Source organism: Podarcis melisellensis, assembly GCF_964234715.1.
Source record: "Podarcis melisellensis genome assembly, chromosome: 11".
Classification (NCBI taxonomy): Eukaryota; Metazoa; Chordata; class Lepidosauria; order Squamata; family Lacertidae; genus Podarcis; species Podarcis melisellensis.
Window position 1 is genome coordinate 33,948,946 of NC_138543.1, and position 16,145 is coordinate 33,965,090.

A 16,145-nucleotide genomic window follows, 5' to 3' on the forward strand; every position below is an offset into this window, starting at 1 on the left:
GCGACTCCACATTTTGCCTCAGCTTGTCCCGGCCGGCACCTTTCGGGGCTTTTTCGTCGCCCGGGTGCAGCCGTTGCGTGGCGCAGGGCGGCCCGCAAGAGGGCGCTGCCCGGCTCCCGTCAGCTGCCCGGGAGAGTTTTCACACGCGCTCTGGGGAGCCGAGAAGCCCAGCCGCTCCCTGGCCGCTTGGGGCGGCCCTGCCGGCGCTCGGCAGCAACAAGTCGGACGGGGAGGGAGAGAGGGAGGGAGGGAAGGATGGGCGGGCAGGCGGCGCCCGGCTCCGCCCCTCGGGAGCAGCAGTAGCTGCCGCAGCAGCCGGCGACGGTGCCGGGCAGGCAGAACCCCTCGAGGGCGCGCCAGTTCGGAGGTGGCGCCGGAGCGCTTCTTCGGCCCCCGGCTGCGCTCCAAGGGCCACTCCGGGACTCCTCTGGGGGAGCCAGCAACAGGTACTGCCCACACCGGGGCTTGGGACTCCGCTTTCTGGCGGGGCTGGGGGAGAAGGGACTTTTCCAAAGTCTGGCTTTCTGCTGTTTTTCTCAGCAGGTGTCTTTCATCTCTCTCTTTCCCATGGCGCCTTTGGCTTTAATAAGTGTGAGATACAGCAATTCAACAGGCGCAGCTTTTTTTTTTTTTGCTATGCCAAGGCAGTGTTTTGGTGGTTTGGTACCTCTCCGCCCGCCCGCCCTCCCTTCCCCTAAACGTATCTGCCTTTGTTGACAGTGAGAGGCAGAAATCCAACCGATGTAGCTCCTTGCTGCGGCAAGGCGTGATGGGGGAAAGGCTCACCTCTGGGATATCTGCCTGTCACGTAAAACGGTGGCACAACCTAGCCAGGTCAGTGTGTGGGGTGCCAGGGAGAAAAAGGACTCACTTCAAAAAGATTAGCTGAAGTTTTCAGTGCGGTGGTGGCATTTTGTGTTTGCAGCCAAGTTTGCCAGGTGTATATACTCTGAAACAGGGGCGGGCAGACGGTAGATTGGGATCTGCCTGGTGATCTGCTCTAGACTGGGGAGGGTTTCTGATTCCCAGTAACAATTAACAATAGCAACAAGAAAAGCAACTTTCCTCACCTAAATTAGGCTGCTGAAATGAGGAAAGCCAAGCAGGTGTGGATTTTTGTGTGTAAGGACAGTCGGCTCTGTTCAAAACAAGTACTAAAACACCTTTATAGGCTTAGCATTTGCTCAGAGGTGTTATTTAATTCTCTGTGTCTTTTGCATAGGATTCTGGCTGGTGGCTCCTGGGGTTGAAGTTAAACACAAACAAAGCTCTGAGAAGCCTGAAGTTTGCTCAACTCTTCTCCAAAAGGATTAACTACTTTCCCATTAGGTCTAATGAAATGTTCAGTATAATTTGAAGGCTTGCATGCACACATCTACACAACAGGGCGAATTTCATCTAGTAAAATAACATATTGCTTTATCTTATTTTGCGGATCCAGGAGAAACTCAACTGCCTAGTCTAGGAATGGGGTCTTGTGGCCTTTCAGATGTAGCTGGACTACAACTCCCATAATCCTTGACCATTGGCCAGGCTGGCTGGGTTACAGATCCCCTACCTTTGACCTACTCTAAGCCAGATTAGGCAAGGTGCATGTAATAGTCATGGTGGTGTTTGGGCCAGTGTTCCTGTGAACACCTACTTTTTCCTTCTGTCTGATTAAGAGTTCTGTGTGAATCAAAGGGATACATAGATGCATATGTCTTTGCAGCACCTATTTTCCAGGTCCAGTACAGCCACATCTGCTAGCTGGTCTCAGTCTTGTACTATATAACCTAGCTCTTCTGACTTGGGACTTGTCTGCACTGGTGCCATATGTAGCATGTCAAACTTGATTTCACAGTGAATTTCATGCATGGCTCACCTGTGGTATCGGCACAATGCAGCTGGCATCTCAAAATGCCTGTGCTAAAAACACTACACCACCTTCCCAAAGAGGTGTTGAACAATTTACAGTGCAACAAGTTGAAATGTAAACAGTTTTTGCAATTGACCAAAATGAACTTGTAGCCCTAAGGAGCCTCCTCTGGTGTCACCTTTGTTGGAGGATCAGGGCCCGGCCATCCCATGCCCTTATCTCTTTGCCTCCCTCCGTCCCTCAAAGGCATATACTGTTAGGCCTCCTTACTTTGGGTGGAGTTCTCACCTGTCAAGTATCTTGCAGTCTAGGTTGCTGGCCAAACTAAGGGTTGTTGTTTCAATTTATTTTATTTTATTTGGCATACTGATTTCCACCTAGAACAATCGCCACCCTTTCTGGTTGCTTCTGACCATGGACTCAGAAAGGGTGATACCTGTCAAGCTCTAGCACACTCAACATGACCTCAAACTCGACATGTCAGTCATTCTCCAAACTGGCGTTGCGTGAGAAATAAATGAATTAAATTATTAAAGGAGCTTGCAAGGAGAAGGCTGCTCGTTTCATCTCTGCATGTCTGAGTGGCTGCTTTCTCTCCACCTGATTCCTGTCAGCATTGTGGATAGGCCATTCTGTCCCTTTTGCAGAGCCAGTTGAATCATCCAGTGGCTCTCAGTGCAAAGCCATAGCAGAAGTATCTCCCCCCCACCAACTGCTCATTGAGGAGGAGGAGGTCTGTTGCATTTCTTTATGAGTGACCAGTGTTTGAAATTAGCCAGGCGCCTTTTGCACCTGTCTATCCGCCGCAGGCAACTAAGTGAAGATGCCTGGGTTCCAGGGTGGGTCACCATCTGGAGGTGCATGCCTGAGGATTGTTGGATCTTGGCTGCTTTCACACACTAGCAACACATCCTGTAGAATTCTATTTGTTATATTTCATTTGAACACTTGGAATGAATTTCGGGCACTGAAATGCTTTTTCTGTGCAGAAAAAGAGGTAGACGTAGACTAATATATATGTGGACTGTCCTTGGATGAAGTGACTTTTCTTCTTTTAAGTTCTCAAAGTTCTTAAGCGAGCTCAAGGTTGTCATCTGAACTAGCCAGATGTTTAACTGAGAATCAATCACAGTCAGCCCATCATTTGAAAAACAAGACTTTAGAGCTGTCTTACCCCAAAAAATGACAACTAGACATTCCATTTTGGTGACTGTATCCTTTGTATAAGGAGCCATTTGGCCCATAGCTTATATATCTGAGTGACTGCTCTGTGGTTGCCTCCTGCCAGTCAGCATTTGCTATGGGTTGGGTCATTCTGTTTCAGCTCTGAATTGAATATTGAATCGTTCAGTCGTACCTGATGTAGAGAAACAGCAGACTAACCTGCCTCCAGGGTAGGCAACCTATTGTATCTCTGTATGAGCCACTGCTTTGAGATTACCATATTCTAGTCAAGAAGCCCCCCTCCCCCCGCAGTGCCATGCCCAGAAATGCCACATACCCAACTCCCTCCATCAACAGCCACCATTGCCAATGGTCAGGCATGATGAGAATTGTAGTCTGGCAGAATCTTGGAGGGCCATAGGCTCCCTACCCCCGATATAAAATAACCACCCACTGTACATGTTGCATTTCTGCAGAGTTTGCACCCATCCGTTGAAGGTGATGCATTCTGTGTCCTGCTGTAGAACTGAATTCCAGGACATGTGTGTTTGCGGCTTTCACCTTTCAAGTGTGTGTAAGTTATTAGCAACCACACGTGTACAGTTTGAAAAGGGAAATGCTCTTAATTTTATTGACTTTTTCATCAATAAGTTCCCCCCCCCGCCTTTCACTGTAAAATGACCTCAAGGAGGCTTATAATAATTAAAGCATTATGCAGTGCTGGGACGCAGTGCTAGCAAAGCAAGATAAAGCAGCGAAACCAGCAGATAAAAGCAGCAGATAGAAGTTTCCACCAGGAGCTCTTGTGTACCATGAAAACCTTGGGAGAATTTATAGACAAGGGATGTGCCCTGCAGTACTGATGCAAATGTATATGTGTTTTTTTTAATTATTATTATAGAGTTTGCAGTTGGAAGGCATCTTCTAAGACTCCTGCAACTGTGCAGATGCTAAATGTACAGTGGTACCTCGGGTTACATACGCTTCAGGTTACAGACTCCGCTAACCCAGAAATATTACTTCGGGTTAAAAACTTTGCTTCAGGATGAGAACAGAAATCGTGCTCCGGCGGCGCAGCGGCAGCAGGAGGCCCCATTAGCTAAAGTGATGCTTCAGGTTAAGAACAGTTTCAGATTAAGAACGGACCTCCAGAATGAATTAAGTACTTAACCTGAGGTACCACTGTATTGCTTTTCCTTTCCTTTGGGTCACAGGCCCAGAGGGGTGTGTATCTTGTCATCTGGGCAGTCCAGGACCTCCACAAACACTTCCCAGGAGAGGTCACTTGCTGTTACCCAGGGGTGCCCAAACGTTTTTCAAAGAGGGCCAGATTTGATGAAGTGAACATGCGTGAGGGCCGACTGCAGTTACTGAGCTTTTTTTTTTTACAATTTTACCCCAAAGTTGTTGAGCTTTTTAAAGGATTTTACCCCAGGACATATACTGCCACGGGGGGCGGATTGAATCGACCGGCGGGACGAATTGGGCCCACGAAACGGACTTTAGGCATGCCTGCTGTTACCCAAGTATAAAAGCTCACTGTAAGAGGTGGTGCTCAGATGACGCAAATCGAGTAACAGAATAAAGATGCATGCTTCTTTAGGAGTCAGCCACATCAAAATGATTGCATAATGTCTATAGATTTGCTGGTCCATTAATTAAATGCTATGCAAATTCTCTTGGCACACGTTCGCTAAGCATTGCTAGTTGGAACGTAGGATTATGTTACAGCACATTAAACTGTAAATGAGAATTATTGCTACTGAACCAACAAGTTCAGTTCCCACAGTTAAAGGGGGAAATGTAAATGAGGAAGCTATCATAGTTAGAGAGTCGTAAAACACAACCCTCAGCTCCCAGTCTACCTGGTGTGCTTTTTCTGTGCTGTTTGGCTTGTTCGCAAGATTTAAATTTCTGGCTTGCTTGTTCCTTTGAGCAGACTAGACTTCCCAGACTGATTTGCTGATCGTTATTTCTAGTATCCAGCGTGCAAAACTGTTTCCTCTTTGAAAGGCTTGTCCCTGCTGCCACCCCCCAGGGAGACAGAAATGGGAATAACTTAAAATGCTTTTATGTGTGGTGCTTCTGTTGTTGCTGTTAAAAGAAGGGTTGAAGTAGCAGGATTTGAAGAGGAAGCAATGTGCGTAACAAGTGGCTTGGCAGGCTCACACTGAGGATCACTTTTTGACCTAGAAGAAGGAAGTGTGGAAAAAGATAGAGCTTTGAATGGAAACATGAATCCCCTTATAGGAGACCCAGGGAAGGGGGGAAATACGATGCTATGGCGGGGCGGGGGGAGTCCAGTGAAAATAGGTAAAGGGACCCCTGACCATTAGGTCCAGAGGTGGCCGACTCTGGTGTTGCGGCGCTCATCTTGCTTTATTGGCCGAGGGAGCTGGCGTACAGCTTCCAGGTCATGTGGCCAGCATGACTAAGCCACTTCTGGCAAACCAGAACAGCACATGGAAATGCCATTTACCTTCCCGCCAGAGCGGTACCTATCTATTTACTTGCACTTTTGATGTGCTCTTGAACTGCTAGGTGGGCATGAGCAGGGACCGAGCAACGGGAGCTCACCCCTCGCGGGGATTCGAACCGCTGACCTTCTGATCAGCAAGTCCTAGGCTCTGTGGTTGAACCCACAGCACCACCTGCGTCCCTCCAGTGAAAGTGGGCAGTGCTAATACGCTGATCTGTGCATTGCAAAGGATACCTCTATTACATTAAGACTACCAGACACCCATATAGATACCACACGAGATGTTCAAAGACCATTCAAATCTCCCATATGAAACCACTCATAGAGTCAGGTCAGCAAAACATTTGCTATATAGACTGCCAGCACAGGGAGTCATTGAAACCACTCCTTCCAGCACACTTGAGATAGCAATGGAGTACGTTAGAATGGTATGTTCAGAATATGAAAGTCAATCTATGCATGTGTTTTGGCATGGATAGAATTGTGGCATTTATTGAATGATCCCAACACATGATGTGGGATAGCCATGATTTCCCAATATTTTTTTTAAGCTACAAAGCAAGCAGGTGGATGGCCTCAAAGCAGTAGAACTTGGAGAGGTGTTTAGCCCTCACCCCTATGCTATTGTCCCAGTTGATACACCTGCTTGTTCCTCCCCTTCAGTGAGAGTATTAGTAGCCTCAAAATGGGGGGAGGAAGGAGGAGGAGAAAAGGGATAACACTGCCCTCCTCACCCGCAGCCATGGTGCAGTTAGGTCATTATAGACTATGGGCTTAATAGACTTGGGTGCTCTTTAGATGATAACATACATTATTTCACAATGTGGCAAGCCAGCCTTGGTTCATTTGGGGACCCCCCTGTTCTGCTGAGTGAGGGGTTCTGGATTCCTGCACCTAAGTCTTGCCTTGTTAAGGCCACATCTCCAAGTGAGTTCTTACTGCTGCTAAGCATTGAAAAATAGTTGCCAGGAGTCTAATCACAGGTCATGGGTAGTTTGGTGCTTAGCAGCTTTGTAATTTGGGACAGCTCTTATTAAACTTTTCAGGAACTGAACTTTAGATTCCCCCCCCCCTTTTATTTGTTTTCAACATTGAGGTGATCCCTCAGGTGAACTCTGATGTGTTTTTATTGTGTTTGTGTTGTTTGTTTGCATTGTGTTTTCATTAATGACAGTACGTGAAACACCAGAAAAGAAAGAAAGAGTAAGATGTGTCTATTGGAGTGCTTCTGCTTAACTCTTAGCCAACAAAAATGTTCCTGCCAGGTTTCCCCCCTGCTAATGTGGCCATGGGAGAATGCCCCAGAACCCTTTCCGCTTTTACATATTGCTAATGCGACTGTCAAGTTCTGATTACAGAATCTTTATTATTAGTGGCAGCCTGTGAGCTTATGAAATGCCACACCCTTGGCTAAGAAGCTATTGCTGATTCACCTATTGGGTGTGGTGGTGGTGAGGAATAGGACTCCTACCTATAGCCAAGCAAATTTGGTCCTAATTCCCAGAAGCAATCCTTTATTTCTAATGTTGAGCAATGCTTTTGTGAACATTTTTGGTTAAAAAGCAAGCTCCCGCCTTCTTCATAAGGTGGAAGTAAATGCTACAAGGGGCATGGGGCTGCCTCCTCCCACTTGTCTAGTACAGTTGACTCCATGCTCTGATGTAATTGCATGGCAGATGGAATTCAGCCTGGGGCTGCCATAGTTGATGGTAAACCCATGCCCTTTGTAATGTTCAGTTACACCCTGTGATGATAAGGGTTGAATGCATGTGGCCAATGCCTGGTGAAAATTCAGAAGGCAGAGGTGCAGTTTGGAGCTCAGTTAAAGGTAAAGGGACCCTGACCATTAGGTCCAGTCATGGCCGACTCTGGGGTTGCGGCGCTCATCTCGCTTTATTGGCCGAGGGAGCCGGTGTACAGCTTCCGTATCATGTGGCCAGCATGACTCTGGCGAACCAGAGCAGCACACAGAAACGCCGTTTACCTTCCCACTGGAGCGGTACCTATTTATCTACTAGCACTTTGACATGCTTTCGAATTGCTAGGTTGGCAGGAGCAGGGACCGAGCAACGGGAGCTTACCCCGTTGAGGAGATTCGAACCGCCGACCTTCTGATCAGCAAGTCCTAGGCTCTGTGGTTTAGCCCACAGAGCCACTCAGTTACTCTTCCATTTTTCTTACCTCTAGAAATTTTTGCAATACAGGTATTTTATTTTTATATATTTTCAAATGCCATTTTTCTTATGTACCCCCAAAAGGGTATCAATATGTTCCTGCCCCAATATGTTGCCCCAATATGTTCCCGCCAAATGGGCAGGATGTGGAGAGGAGGCCAGACTCCATGTATCCCTCTTCTGAAGTTATTTTGCCATCGCTGGGGTGTTGTGTTTAAATATCTGTTTTCTTTTCCCTTTCGGTTTACAAAGCAGCTGGCAGGTGGCGGCGGGTGTTGTGCAGTTCCAAACAATAGCAGCATAAATGTTTCTTAGGGGGAAGAAGGAAGGATAAATAAAGTTAATCTGTACATGTGATCACTTAGCCAAGTATTCTTCCCTGTTGTGTACTTTGCTTAATCTGATTTCTTTAATGGTGCGCAAACTAAAATAATCTTATAACTCGTTCTTTCCCTTAAAAATTGGTTCTCATTTAGTATCTCATCACAATGGGCTTTGTTTGACACTTCCAGGCAAAATGTACCCTTTCTTGGGGCTCTGGCAGTGGGGAACTTTCCTGATATGCAGTGCTTCTAGAAAACTTGAAAATCCTTCATCCTGAGAGCAAGCCCCAAACTGGTTGTCTGCTGAGCAGTTTCTCAGCCCACAGCTGGCCTTAACATAAGTCACCCTGAGCCACTTGTCTCAGGTGGCAGTTTGGTGACAGTTTGCCCAGGTGACAGTTTGCCCAGACCCCAGCCTCATTGCCAGCCACTGCTGTGCTTCTGGAATTCCCCTGTTGGCGGCACCTTGCCTCAGTGGGCATCTTGGCAAAACCTTGTGAGACCTGGGGTGGCTTCTCTGTGGTGCAGTAAGTAGCAACCAGCAGTGCTGTGTGGTGTAGCATTGGCAGGTTCTGCCTTGCCTCAGGTGGCAAAAATGGCTTGATCTGGCCCTGTTCAGGCCTGCCACAACTTAGCTTTAACGGGAAAGGGGCTACTTTCACCCTAAAAGGCAGGCAATTATGGCAGCTAAATTGCTCCATACAAGCTGTGGTCTCATGGTTTCAAGAAGCCTGAACGGCAATAAAGGATAATGCAGGTGAGAGGAGGGAGAGTACATCCCCAGAGGTGGCCAACAATCCTTTCAGCTGTGGTTTTACTTATTTTTATTGTGTTTTTTATTTATTAATTTTATACACCGTCCTTCATTCATAAATCTCAGGGCAGTTCACAACATAACATTACAATATAGAAAACACAAACTTATAAAAATATGAACAGAAGCAAACCAATAATCCCCCTCCCATAGCACATTTAAAAGGGCATTGGAGGGCAACCATCCAGTGGCCTGACTGAAGAGGAATGTTTTTGCCTGTGCCTTAAGGTGTGTAATGAAGGTGCCAGCCACAACACCCTAGGGAGAGCATTCCACAAATGGGGAGCCATTGCAGAAAAGGCCCGTTTTCATGTTGCCTCAGAGGATGATTGACCCCCATTATATCTGCCCTGTCCTTCCCACTTCATCTCTTTCATGAGTTTCTCCATCATATGTTCCACAGGGGGAAATTGTGTGGTTTGAGGGTTCTGTAGCCTGATCTTTTTTCACAGTCTTGGAGCTGTTTCTTTAGAGTATCTTCATTTCATCTTACAGATAGGTAGCCGTGTTGGTCTGCCATAGTCAAAACAAAAAAATTCCTTCCAGTAGCACCTTAAAGACCAACTAAGTTAGTTCTTGGTATGAGCTTTCGTGTGCATGCACACTTCTTCAGATACACGTATCTGTATCTGAAGAAGTGTGCATGCACACAAAAGCTCATACCAAGAACTAACTTAGTTGGTCTTTAAGGTGCTACTGGAAGGAATTTTTTTGTTTCATTTCATCTCTGAGGCATCACATGCAATTCCCGCCCCCCCAGCTGCTGTAAATGTCCCCGAAACAGCGTATAGACCAACACTGCTGTTTTTCTTCAGATGTTAGTAAGATCTTACACAAGAGCAGGAAGCCAAAGAGGATCAATTATGCGTCCTGTTGCACGTCCCTTTCAGGAAATACCATTATTAATGTGTGACTACTGGTGCTTGCTTAAAAGAAATAATGAGCATGTTTTTAAACAATGGTTGCTGTCCTTTTGCGAGGAAGACATAATATGTTCCTGAGAGTGCTTGGTTGTGGGGCTTAATGCTGCTTGAGATGCAGGCGAGTGTAATGTAAGAACAGCTATCACATGTCTGTTCCATTGCCAGGATATGGGTGATAACGAACTCTAGCTATATTCAGAGCAGGCCATTGAAATTAATGGTCCACTAATCCCAGTGGATCTACTCTGAATATCTCAAACATAGGGTGATGTGCAAAGTTGTTGTTGTGTATGGAATTTGTTTGGGCAGAGCAGCACTGTGGCTGTCAATAATTTTAAAGTGTCCCTAGTTGCATATCTTAAAGAACAGGGTTGGGTTGAATGGCTTAAGGCTGCAGTCCTAAAACCATCTCCTCTGGGAAGGGGCCATGGCTTAGTGGTGGAGTGCATGATGAGAACACAAAAGGCCCAGGGTTCAATCCCTGCCATCTCCAGTTAAAGAGTTCAGGTTAGCAGGTGATGGTGAAAGATCCCTGCCTGAAACCATGGAGAGCCAGTGAGAGTCAGCTAGTGTTCAGCTGCTATACTGGGACCACGGATGGAAGAATCTGTGTTAATTTCAGTTCTCTCCACTTCTCATCTTTTCCAATCTTAAATTGGTTCTCTACATTTCTGCAGCAGTCTGAAAATTTTCTTTTTAAAAAATTATAGTTGTTTTTTTTTAAATATGCATCTACACCTATAAAGCAGCACATGCAAAATTTATGCAAATATACACCCTCTTTTCTGCTTATTTTTTTGGTGCGGCACTTCTCTTTTGGGCAATGTTTACAATAGGCTACCATAAGAATAGGGAACCCAGCAGTCAATATATCTGGAGGTGATCAAAGCAGAGGCATGGCACATGCTTGGGTGATATTTAATAGTAGAGCTATACAGAGTAGACCCAATGAAGTTAATGCACATGATGACAACGCTAGGTTCATTAATCAAAACAAAAAAATTCCTTGCAGTAGCACCTTAAAGACCAACTAAGTTAGTTCTTGGTATGAGCTTTCATGTGCATGCACACTTCTTCAGATACTGAAGATACTGGTATCTGAAGAAGTGTGCATGCACACGAAAGCTCATATCAAGAACTAACTTAGTTGGTCTTTAAGGTGCTACTGGAAGGATTTTTTTTGTTTTGACTATGGCAGACCAACACGGCTACCTATCTGTAACTAGGTTCATTAATGTCAGTGGGTCTACTTTAAGTAGGACTTTACTGAATACCACCGTTTGTTCTTCGACTTTTGAGTTCTGCACAGCATTCGTGGTCTGTTTGCTGCAACTGCATTAATTGGGCAGCTGCTACTTCTGTTTGCTAGCTTGACAATGCCCTCACAGTGAAAAGAAAGTTTGCTCTGGGCTTCCTCCACCCTGTGTGGAGCTTACTTCTGTGTACATAAGTAATGTAATGTGTGAATCAGTCCTTATTAGCCCTTTGTAGCGTTCTAGCTGGGGCTGATGGCAGTTGTAGTAAAAAATAAATAAATCTGGAGGGCAACAGTTTAGTGAATACTGCCTTACAGGAACAAGGAATTAGTCATAGAAACAAGGAATCGGTTTTGTTTTGTTGCAGTGGAAATGACACAGGTAGATTTGCATCCACAAGAGAAGAAATGTTTAAACAATTTCTGACTCATTGATGCCACATGGTATGAAATAATAGACTGTGCAAAACAGAAGCATATTTATTTTGGAAAATGTTCAACTTGACTAACAAATCCATTTCTGAATGAAGGTGACCTCCTTTAGGACAGACTTTTTGTTTCAGGTCCAATTTTTGTTCCTTTTGGTGAGAGTGTTTTGCTTAGTACATTTATCAGCTAAATGATAAATCATTCCAAATTTTGTTTCCACACCCAACCTGAACTGATTTCAAATAAAATATTTTTGAGGCTGCCCACTGTGGCTGTGATGAGAGAAGGAAGGCAAACTGTTCAACGTCTTATAACTGTTTATATTTTTGCCGAATGGGAAGATTGAGTTACTCAGTTGAAAACTCAGTATTGGAGTCAACAGGTCTACACATCCTGGAAATGCTACTCCTTGCCATTAGGTGAGGAGCTTCAGATTGCTTTCCATTGCTTTCTGAACATTTGCAGCTCAGGAATTACTCATGAGTAAATGCTCAGCTTGTGGGACTCGACAACTTATAAGTACAGTGGTACCTCTGGTTGCAAACAGGATCTGTTCTGGAGGCCCGTTCGCAACATGAAAAGAATGCAACCGCAGCGGTGCATCTGCAGGTGCATGGGTTGCCATTTGCCTCTTATGCACATGCGTTTGACGCCATTTTGGCCTTTTGCGCATGCGTGAGCGGTGAAACCTGGAAGTAACCCTTTCTGGTACTTCCAGGTCGCAGCGGGACGTAACCTGAAAGAACGTAATATGAAGCGGACGTAACATGAGGTATAACTGTAGCAGTTGTAAGTATATTAGCTGCTGGAATAGAGTAGCATGGCAGGCTGGGAATCTTAGAATCATAGAATTGTATCACTGGAAGGGACTCCAGGTGTCATTGAGTCGAACTCCTTGCAATGTAGGATTCACAACTGAAGCATCCCTGACAGATGGCCTTGCAACATCTGCTTTAAAACCTCCAATGAAAGAGGTTTTCTGTAAGCTGATCCTGGCAAGCGAGAAACTTGTGGTCTAGTCCAATATCTCTCTTGGGAAAGAGTCTAAAGAAACAGACCCCCTCCCTTGAATGAAATCAATTGTATGGGGATCTGCTTTGCAGATCAACAGGGGGAAAGGACTCTAGGTAGCTTGTTATTTGAAGCAGGAGGTTCCTACTTCAGCCTAACTGTGAGTAGAATTACTTGCAAATAGGGATAAGGGAGAAAAGTGCGCCTACCTAATGTGAACATTCCAAAACAATATGTGAATCTTTCGAAATTAAATCCTTATTTGAATTTTGCAATGCAGTTTTCCTGCTGAGTAATGTTTACAAAACTGGATATACTAGATTAGTGTGTGCTTAATATAGGTATGTTACTGAAATTAGCATACAAAAACACATCATATGAGGGTAAATTGTTTTGCAAATATGTGTATATTAGACAAAATCGCACACAATGGTGGTTATATTAGGAGAAATTCACACTACAATGCTGATGAATTTTCAGGAGGACTTTTAAAAATCACAAACAGATGTGGAAATATGGAGAAAAATGAAGAAGTGGCAGATTCAACCATTCCTACTTGCAAACATCCACCCTGCTTTGCTGTTTGAAGGGTGAAGCTTGCTGGGGGCAGTATAAGAGTTTGTGCAAAATGATGGGTGAGGCAGCAGGGTGAAATGACAGAGTATGTTGCGATAATTGCTGAAGAACTACCGACTTCTCTCAACTCATTTTAAACTGTAACTTCAGAGTAATAGTTTAGTCAAAATATGTTCGCGTAATCTATTAATAAAAACAAGCACCCCTATCAAAAATATGGTCAATTCCTTTAAAAAAAAATGCAACATAATTTATGTGAATGAGCACCAATGGATAATTATGACAGGTGAAAAATGTATGGCATTATTAGCTGAGGAATTTTAAACCGATTGAGCATACTTTTCACCTGTGGTAAAGAAAACAAGAGCAAAACAATATTGATCCCTGAATTTTTCGCCACATTTACTGAAAGTATCCTATTTGCTCAGTTGGTTAGAGCGTGGTGCTGATAATGTCAATGCTGCAGGTTCGATCCCCATATGGGACGGCTGCATATTCCTGCATTGCTTGGGGTTGGATTGGATGATCCTTTAGGGTCCCTTCCAATGCTACAATTCTATGATTCTAAACTATAGATAACAATATACAGTACAGAGCTGAAATAAGCCAAGGTACAGGTTTATAGTGAATAATCTCATGGAAACTGAAGCATATATATATATATATAGATGCTCTGCAAATGCATTTAAATTTAACCAGTTTTTTCTTAAAAACTGGTATAACTTTCTCCCTGTAATCCTACTTTTGTACCTGCCATTTTCCCTTGGTTATGGAGAAATGCACAAGGAGGAGTGGCATTTACAGATACTCGGAAATTGCTTGCTTGGAAAGCAATTCAGATGCCATGGTGATAGGCTGAGCGTTGGATTCAGAACAATGCACAGAATAGTGTCAATGCCTTGAATTAAAGTGTGTGATAATTACTTTGGTTTCCTCTATTTGTAGATGCTGCAACGATGGAACTGAGCTGCACTGAAGTACCTCTTTATGTAAGTTCCAATGTGTTAGGCTTCTGCCCTAAAAGGTCCTTTTGTTTTCAGGAAGGTCTTACTGAGAGGCAGTGTGAATGAAGCAGAAATTATGTTCCCTGCTTGACAGAGGCTTTAAGCCACTGAATGCTACTATCTCATTTGAGCTGGTGTAGCAGTAGCACTTTTCATGCATATTGGGGCATGTGTTTCTGAAGTAGCTTTGAAATAGTTTTCACGTTCTCACATAAATATCACAGTACTTTTCTATCCTTTCTGCTGGCAGAATTTGGAATGGATATTGTAACTGTGGCAGGAAAATAGCCTCCCTGGTTTTAGAAGATAAACATTTCCATTATGGTTGTTTTTCTCCTTCTTTCTCCTGTAAAAAAATAGTTCTATATGTCATGCTAGTGACAAGTAAAGGGTATTGTGACTGAGGCTGGCATACAATTGTTAAACGTACAGGCCTTGTTCAGACGTAAGGGGAAGCCATGGTTTCTCTGTACAGTATGGGGCAGCCAATGTGGTGACAACCAAATGTTGCTGTACTACAGTTCCCATTAGCCTGATGGGAGTTGGAATCCAACAACATCCAGAAACACCACCATGGAAAGGCTTTAGATTCTGCACTATAATCTCATTTCTACTCTTCTTTTAGGTACCAGAAGTGGAAACTGAGAGTTTCTGCTCCCAGTTTAAGCTAAACCCAGTTTCCCATAGTGTTCAAACTCTGGGAACTTGGGTTTGTTTAAACTGTAATTTATTATACAGACCAGGATTGGAAACCTTGGTTTGACCAGGGTTTGTTCTCACTAACTAGAACAGGGATGGGAAGCCTGTGGTCCTTAGTCCAATTTTATGCACTCCTCAGCTTAATTTCAGGAGGTGACAGAAGGAAGGTGGTGGTGGGAAAGCCAGAATGGATGGAGCGATGGAAAAAGAGGCAGTAAAACCTTTCTAAAGAGTTGTCTGTATTATTATTACACAACTGCTTTGATCAATAGTTTTGGGTTTTAATGCATGTTTTCAGTTTAGTTTGCCAGTGGTTTTTTTTGTTTTTTGTTTGCTTTCTGTTGGGCTCTTGCTGAGTTAAAGACACCTTACAGTGCAACGCTATGCATTCTTACACAGAAGTAAGTCTGACTGATTCAGTGTGATTTGCTCCTTAGTTAGTTTGCATAGGATTAAGCAGTGGTGTCCATGCAGAGAATATCAGTCACAATTGCCCCACTGATGAAACAGCAAAATGTTGTGCCAAGGCTCGCCCATTGCTGGCTTCTAAAGCAGTATATAAACCACTTGGGAGTTCCTTCCATTAGAGAAACTCCTGCCTTATTAGTGTGCCTTTCATGGGATACACAATCAGGCCTGTATTTAAATTAGGCACTGAGAGTGGTTCCTTTGTCCGTTCTCATGGAATAGATTTCTGACCTGTTGTGTTTGGTTGAAATTCTATACATTTGGGTTTCTGAAGACTACAAAGTGTCACGATATTTTTCTAAGACAGATGATGAAAACGTTCTTTTACTTGAGTTTCCATCCTTTTTGTAAAGTGGGATAGAATCCACATAACTTCGAAAAAATTGATACTTTCGAACCAGATGCAGACAGGACTTCAGATTTGATTTTTCAGAGGAGCCAGATCATTTCAGTTGAGGCTGATTATTTATGTTGACTTACTGCACCAGGAAGAAATTGACCTAAACATAACTCGATGTCAGGTGAGTCAATAAAAATATTGTCTTGAAAACTAGCAAGATGGAAGTCAAAGGAAAGTTGTTGAGTTCAGTGTTTTAAGTTGAGAACTGTGTTGAATGTGGAGTGCACTGGTTTTGAGTCAACTTCAGCCTTAAACAAACATCATTTTATGAAGTCTGAAGGAGATTATCTACAACGGACTGGTGTCATAGATTGACAGTGTTTGAGGTGAATAATTAAGACAATAAAATATTTTTATAAAAGCCATTAACTTCATCATGAAAAACCAATGCTTTTTATTTTTATAACTGTCATGCTTATTGAGGTAGTCAAATTCTGATTTTGTTGTTGTCACTATAGAATTAATGTATTTTCCAGAAATCATGTAGTTACAGTGGGCACAATCCACCATGCAGGCAGAGGTTACTGATAGGACTATATCTATACCTACAAACGTTCATGGATATGTG

At 43.9% G+C, this 16,145-nt stretch overlaps 1 protein-coding gene and 1 long non-coding RNA gene across 5 annotated transcripts in view; one reads left to right on the top strand and one right to left on the bottom strand.

The window, feature by feature from the left end:
* Window positions 1–320: 320 nt before the first annotated feature.
* ARHGEF28 (Rho guanine nucleotide exchange factor 28) overlaps window positions 321–16,145 on the top strand; it is a 140,050-nt gene continuing 124,225 nt past the window's right edge. For 2 of the 4 annotated variants that reach the window (XM_081929331.1, XM_081929332.1), the window contains exons 1-2: window positions 8,440–8,525; window positions 13,952–13,995. In XM_081929331.1, the coding sequence (XP_081785457.1) occupies window positions 13,963–13,995 (33 nt within the window). In that variant the 5' untranslated portion in view covers window positions 8,440–8,525; window positions 13,952–13,962. Of the gene's footprint in view, window positions 447–8,438; window positions 8,526–13,951; window positions 13,996–16,145 lie in introns of those variants that run through there. The other 2 variants (XM_081929334.1, XM_081929333.1) reach the window with 2 other exon arrangements.
* LOC309379925 lies at window positions 5,078–7,746 on the bottom strand. Its single transcript, XR_014172682.1, has 2 exons — window positions 7,683–7,746; window positions 5,078–5,211 (listed from the first exon to the last, which is right to left on the bottom strand). It is a non-coding gene; the product is annotated as an uncharacterized lncRNA (long non-coding RNA).